This window comes from Phascolarctos cinereus, unplaced genomic scaffold, assembly GCF_003287225.1.
Source record: "Phascolarctos cinereus isolate Bilbo 61053 unplaced genomic scaffold, phaCin_HiC Scaffold_726;HRSCAF=1367, whole genome shotgun sequence".
NCBI classification, from domain to species: domain Eukaryota; kingdom Metazoa; phylum Chordata; class Mammalia; order Diprotodontia; family Phascolarctidae; genus Phascolarctos; species Phascolarctos cinereus.
In genome coordinates, this window is record NW_027556098.1 from 421,263,545 (window position 1) to 421,271,075 (window position 7,531).

The window sequence follows — 7,531 nt, forward strand, 5'->3', positions numbered from 1 at the left end:
TGACTCATGTTGATAGGCTTAGCCCTTCTCAATAATGCAAGCATCTAGTACATTTCAAAAGGTCTCATGATGGAAAATGCAGTCCACAACCAAAGGAAGAACTATGGAGTTTGAATGCAGATCAAAGATTACTATTTGATATTTTTTCTTCCATTTTGTTTTATTTTCTCTTTCTTGTGGTTCCTCCTGTTGGTTCTAATTCTTCCTTACAACATGAATAATGTGAAAACATGTTTAATAGGAATGTATTTGTGTAGCCTATATCAGATTGCGAGCCATCTTGAGGATGGAGGGAGGGGGAGAAAAATTTAAAACTCAAAAGCTTATGGAAATGATTTTTAATAAATCAAAATAAATTAAGAAAAAAGAAAAAAAAGAAAATGATTTAATAAAGTAAGGATTGTTAGTAGGTTGGTTGTTGACCTCCCCACTCTTCTCTTGTCAACTATCATTTTCATTACAAAATTCTATTTTCTTGTAATAAAATTTCATCTATCAAAACATGATGTGGCTGGGGGGAGAAATGAAATCCTAAATCAGATAAACTGGTTTCAATTTCTGGCATTTTTATTCACTATGTGTGTCATCATGAGCAGTCTCTTCATCTTTTTAGATTTCAGCTTTTCCTTTACAATGAAGAGGCTAGATGAGATGATATTCAAATCTGGCTCTAATTATGCTATTCCTACATCTTTGATCTTATTGTTTTGCAATATGTTGGATTGGGTTTTGCTTTGGTAGTGGAACACTGGCCGATGGGAGGGCCATTTGGAGGATACTCTGGGTTCTGACAAATCATGTGGGAAGGCCTGAGGAGCTTGTTACTAGAAGTGCCTGGCATTTGGTAGCAGGACCTCCCCTTCACTAGAGAATTTAGGTAGTTATGCTATAATTGTTTCCTGTCTGCTTCATGCACAAGGAAGAAAAGAATCTAGCATTGGCTGATGAGCCAGAAAATAGTGAGCATTCCAAAAGCAGTGATGGGCCCAAGCAATACCTTTTTATTTCATTCCTAAAGAATGTCAGTGAGGCATTAAATACTGCTGTAAGCTGTGAAGGGAGGAAGAGAATCTAGTGCTAGCAGATTACTCTGCTAAGTAGGGTCCACATGGAGCCATTCACGTATAGCAATGCTGTGACTTCTGTCCCTCTTCTTTCTAGTCTTCTCTGATGTAAGGTGAAGGAGTATGGTAAGCAGAACAGATAGATGTGACCTACTACCTTCTGAAAGGTCATAAGAATGAGTTGCCAAGGTCCAGTGATGGGAGTCTAGGTCAATATTTGTTGGCAACCATGCTTGGTAAATGGCAAAGTCCCCACTTATCCACTGAACCCCAAATATCATTGGATTGATGGCAGCCAGGAGGGATTCAGTCAATAGCTATCTGATAGGTGGAAGGGAACTTGTTGAGGGTGAATGCTTTGTAATAACTGCTTTATGTTTGATCTCACCGTTTCATGGACCAAGGTGGTGTAGAGGACAGTGTCCCCTGGAGATTGAGGGTAAATGTTCACACTTCTATTCTTGTTATATATTTTCAGTAAATATCACTTTGTAATAACTAGGGGCAGCTAGGTAGCACAGTGGATAGAGTGCGAGGCCTGGAGTCAGGAAGACTCATCTTCCTGAGTTCAAATCTAGCCTCAGACACTTACCAGCTGTGTGACCATGGGCAAGTCACTTAACCCTGTTTACCTTAGTTTTAGCAACTGAAAAATGAGCTGGAGAAGGAAATGGCAAACTGTTCCAGTATATTTCAGACATGACTGAACAACAATAACAACAGCCAAATTATTGCTAATTGGTTGAACAAAGTTAAGGTACTGATCACTGACAGTTGATACTGAGAATACAGTGCAATGAAGAGTCAAGCACATCATTAAAATTACACTTCAGGTTCTTGGCACCTGGCCTCCTGAAGGTCTGCAGGCTCCTTGATCCAAGCTCCAGCCTAGCCTGAGAGGCTAGAAGGGCTCATGTCCAGGGTCAGGCTGAAGGCAAGGTGAAAGTGGTCCTCAGGAGCCTTCGCAAGAGGAGCCCTGAGAGGGCTGGCCAACCTAGAAGTAGTCCATCATATTTAAATACATAGTCATGGACTTGGGAGTTCTGGGAGCACCTGGATTTTGCTCAAAGGGATCTGCATAGGAAGGTAATGATGGAGAACTATAAGCACCTGGGCTCTCTAGGATTTCAAGTTTCTAAGCCAGAAGTGATAGCTCATCTAGATATAGCCCTGTGACATTTAAAAAAGGTTCTAGAGACATGATTTCTGGGTAATTTAATCATTTTGTTAATAATGCCAACATTTTAATAAAAGGATGGTCATTTGGCTGTTTTAGACCAAAAACAATGAAGGTGGCAGGTTCATGGCTTATATGCCAATTAAAAGAGGGGTGTTTCTGAGGGTGGCAATCAACTCTGATTGGCAAAGGAAAGAAAGAATATTATAATGAGGGGCTGGACCTGAACTTTGATTATGTCATTCACTTCTAAGTTAGCCCCAACCTTGGGCAATCTATTTAAAGAATTTATACCCACTCAAACCTGAGCAGAACACAATGGCTTCACCACCTGGGTGGAATCTGAATAGAAGAAGTTAGACAGCCCTTCATAAACTAAGATCCTGAAATCAGAATAAAAGAAAAAGGGGAAATATGAATTTCCCCAAATCATTGATTATTAATAATCATTTCTCTCATCTCAATGGATGATTCTGGGGAAAGAAGTTCCAAAAAGCTCTCAAGGTCTCCTTTGCTAGGAGAGTAGGTGTGAAATCAAGGATTCAATTCCAAAACCTGGTAATTATTGGAGAGAATTGCACAAAGAGGTGCACAAAATACAGTTTCTGAGATTCTAGGTTTACCGAAGCTTGGAAATATGATATCACAGCAAGGAGACAGAGGGAGAGAAAATCCAGGCAAATGCCAGCCACCCATGGAAGAACTGATAATGACTTGAATATTAATGAATGTGATCCTTTTGAAAATCTGAGGTCAATCTTTGTTCTATAACAGAGTTTCTGCAGGAAAAAAAAAATCTCTGTAAATGTGATAGACATGAAAGAAACTTTAAAAAGTGTTTAAAGGCAACTAAAAATAATTTTAAAAATTATGTAAACAACTTTGTAAGCTTAATACATCTATGAAGTCCTTTATTAGATATCAGAAACATGTATACAGACACCATCTGAATGTCAAAGAGACATTGTGCAATGAATGCACGAAAGCCTTCAGGAGGAGGGAAAATCTTACCGGGCATCAGAAAGATACTGTAGATAAATCATTCAAGTGCAAAAAATATGGGAAAGCATTCAACAAGAAGGGGAAACATTGTACATCACAAAAGTCATAGTGGAGATAAATTCATTAGTTTATTAATGTGAAAAAGTTTTTAGACTCTAGGGATATCTTACTCAAGATAACAGAATCCATCCTGGATGGAGACTCAACGCAATGAATGTGAGAAAGACTTCAGACACAGACATCCTGTTTTATCAGAATGTTTGTATTGGATGGGGGGGGGAATTATTTCAGCATAATGAACATAGGAAAATTTTCAGAAAAAAGAAAACTTGCTGAACTTTAAATAATTGAACTCTAGAATTTAAAATTAGAAGTAAACTTAGAAAACACTTAGTTCAAAGCTCTTATTTTACAATTGAGGGCTGTGAGGGCAGGGAACCAAAATGACTTGCCTGCCATACCACAAGTGATAATCAGAAGACCTGGTACTGGAAATGAAATCTCCAAGACAAATCTAAAGCTCTTCATGCTGTATCATACTGCCCTTGAATTTGTATGGGAGACAAGTCACATAAATCTAAGGGATGTGAGGAATCTTTCACCTTCAGCTCATGCTTTTCCTTCACATCAGAGAGAATGCTGGAGAGAAATGCAATTAGTATAATGCCTGTGTGAAAAAATGTTATGATGATAGTGAAAATGGTTTTTTTTCGTGTGTCATAGACTTCACGCTAGAAATTAACTGTAGGGATATGATAGGATTAGAAAAGTTTTGAATCAAATTTTAACTTAAATACAAGAGAGTCAAGGCATCAACTTTTTTTTTTTACTAGCTATAGTGTTTGTTCAATTTAGAAATAAAATTAACCTTGTTTGTGTAGGTTCCTTTTTTTCCCTATAATACATGTTAGATTCCAGCAGGGAAGACTGGTTTTATAAATACAAAACACCAACTAGGTACTTAATAAATGACAGTTTTGGAATCAGTTATTTATTTTTAATGTGAAGACAAAAATCTCATTTATGTCAACTAAATTAATAAGTGATTAATTAAGACAGGGAACTTAACCTCTCCAATGGAATTTCTGCAAAGCTCCTCAACTCACACTATATCCCTAATATTCACAGCAACAAATATCCTCACTTTCAAAGAAAAAGTCAAAATATAAATGATTTAACAAATCATTTTATTGTTACCAGAATAAGCCCCATATTCAAAAAAATTAACATTACATATTAGATTATTCTTGATCCATTCACCAATATGCAAGGATTCCACTGAGAAATGTATTATTTGATTTTATGCCATTTGTAACCATAATTCTTACAGAATAAACTTCAGCAGATCTAAACATAAGGAAATTTTAGCTTAAGAGAGAGAAAAGATTTTCTCTGATCCATTCAGCAATAGTAGAGAGTGACCAGTTGTACGATATGGTAAATTATAATGGTAGAGAAGCCCTTTTTTATTATCCAGTTCCTCCAATTAGCCGAAAACAAAGACCTTGAAGTTGCTCTTTCATTCTTTCAGCTCATCATTATCACATCCATTCCTTGGATGATAGAAAGACATTAAACCTTCAAACTCAAGATAGCAATAGTTTTCCCACTAAGCAGCCTCCTATATGTTCTCATTCTGTTGATGGTGCCATCATTTTCTCTCAAATCGAGGCCACAAATAATAAGATAACTTTAATTTTTTTTTTCCATTTCACTTTATTCTGATATTTTGGACCAGAATTCATGACCTTCCTTGGAAAGGCAAGATGTTACCATGTGTTACCATCAACTCTTTGTGGCATGATTCAGTCAACTTTCTCAGTGTAAAGTTATTGCAGAGTCATATTTATAGCAGGGCCAGTATTGAATCATTTTTAGGTAATTAGGGTCACACAGCTACCAAGTTGGTGAAGATAGATTGGGACTCAGATCCTCCTAACTCCAGGGTCCTAACTCTATCCCCTGCACCATGTAGCTGCCCCTAGTATTAAATCTTTCTTCCCTGTACCTCCATGTCTTTTTTAAGTTTCTCCAATTTGGATTTTAACATGCCAAATCATTCCTCCAGTTCTGCCCCATAATGCCTATGTGGTGAGATCACTGCTTTTTCTCCCTATATTAAATTGTAGAACCAGTTAGACATTTTATCTTTTTTACTTTCACTATATTATTTTCCCTTTTTCTTAATTTCTCTTTGAGAACTCATAGCCACACCTTCATCTGTATGCTTTTCATTTTCCAGTCTTTAGGGAGATGGCACAGCATAGTGGAAGGAGCAGTAGATTTGGAGTCGGAGGAACTGGGTGGAATACAGGTTGGATGAGATCATGTAAGTCATGCCATGCCTCCCTGAATTCTCTTATTCACTCTTTAAAAAACAAAAAAAGAACTCAGAATTTCAACACTAAAAGAGAGCATATCCATATAAAAAAGTAAATGTTGTTATTGCTAAGTTGTTTCAGTCATGTATGACTCTTCAGTGACCCAATGTGGGGTTTTCTTAGCAAAGAAACTGGAATGCATTGCCATTTAGAGGATATATGCAATGTCAACCTCTATTCCATATTCAATAAGAATAAAAAATTCAGAATGTTACTTATCACAAGCAAAATTATACGGTAATGGGATTTTTCATTTTTGGATGAATTAATTAGGTTCAACTATGTTGGGAAAAAATTACGGTTTATGCTTTATTACTTAACAAAAGCATTTTCTTCATGACTGTTCTTGTAGCCTCTTTTATCTGTTCATTCCGTAGACTGTATATAATGGGGTTCAGAAAGGGAGGTATTATGGAATAGAATATTGAAAGAATGATATCTTTAAGGGACCCAGAATCTGAAGGTGGTTGTAGGTAGACACAATAACCTGAAATAAGGAAAAAAGAAATCACAACGATGTGAGGGACACAAGTAGAGAAGGCTTTTCTTTGGTCTTCTTTCACTGGAAATCTGAGCACAGTGGAAAATATGCTAATGTAGGATGCAGTGATGAAGGCAAAGCAACCAACCCCAATCACCACAGCAGAGCCAAGTAAGGATAATATATTGCTGAATGTCTCTGAGCAAGAGATCTTGAGGAGAGAGGGGATATCACAGAAGAACTGGTGGATCACGTTGGATTGGCAGAAAGACAATCGAAATGTGTAACCAGTATGGAAACTTGCATACAAAAGGCCAGTGAACACACATGTTAAAGTCATCTGGGTGCAGACCCGGGGACTCATGATCACTGGATAGAGAAGTGGGTGGCATATGGCAACATAACGATCACGGGCCATGACAGTAAGCAAAGTAAACTCAACATATGCCATGAAAGTCACCAGGAATATCTGAGCTGCACATGCAGTAACTGAGATAGCTCTGTTGTTCAGCAGGGAGTTAATGGATGCCTGGGGAACAGTTACTGACATGAAGCAGGCATCCACAATGGACAGATTCCTAAGGAAAAAGTACATGGGGGTGTGGAATCTCCTGTCAATGGTGGTAATGATGACAATGAGGAGATTTCCCATCAAGTCTGCTGAGTAAAAAACAAATAAAAGCAAAAAATATAAGATCTGCAGCTCACGGTTGTCAGAAAACTCCATGAGGAGAAATTCAGTCACAATGGTGGTAAAATTAGACATTTTCAGACTCCAGCGAGTGACCTGGAGAGCCAAAGAGAAATGAAACCATCTGTCAATCAGTGATTGTTAAGGACATACTGTGGGTAAAGATTAGAAGGCATTATACCATTTTTATCATTGGTATCTAAGACATGGCCTCTGTCATGTACTGGCTTGTGACTCGGAGCAAGTCAGGATATCTCTTAAGGAAAAACTCTTTAAGTGTTATATGAGAGATGCAGACCTGTAGTGCTAAAGGACATTTCTGCACTTGGGAATTCCACCTATTAAAAACATGGATGCTTAAGGAAGCAAAGTAATGTTCCCAATACCCTCATATTGACTTCTTTTTGTCTATAATGTGTTGATCACCTGTGAGTGAATACATCAGTACAACCTGACCTAAACCAGAAACCATCAATGAAAATGGTGAGCTTTTATTTTTAAAGTCTTCTGAAATGTGGTCATATCCTACCTTTGTATTCTTTTCCCATGGCCATCTCATTTTTATGAATATCCATAAGCAACATAGATTATAGCAAGTCGGAAATTTAGAAGACATTGTTTCAAACATGTTCATTGCTTTTGCTGGCAGTGGAGACAGGGACTACAATCTTTCCTCCTACCATTGCCTCCACACACCCTGCAACTGACTGAAAGAAGAAATTGCAAGTGAATGGT

At 37.5% G+C, this 7,531-nt stretch overlaps 1 protein-coding gene across 1 annotated transcript; it reads right to left on the reverse strand.

Moving 5' to 3' along the window:
• Positions 1 to 5,871: 5,871 nt before the first annotated feature.
• LOC110220210 (olfactory receptor 14C36-like) lies at positions 5,872 to 6,886 on the reverse strand. The gene has a single exon (XM_021004178.2). The coding sequence runs from the start codon at positions 6,869 to 6,871 to the stop codon at positions 5,927 to 5,929; it is 945 nt and encodes a 314-aa protein (XP_020859837.2). The 5' UTR covers positions 6,872 to 6,886; the 3' UTR covers positions 5,872 to 5,926.
• Between the last annotated feature and the right edge of the window lie 645 nt (positions 6,887 to 7,531).

Coding starts and splice junctions, on each gene's coding strand:
- LOC110220210 (XM_021004178.2), bottom strand. CDS start 6,871: ATGTCTAATTTTACCACCATTGTGACTGAATTTCTCCTCATGGAGTTT.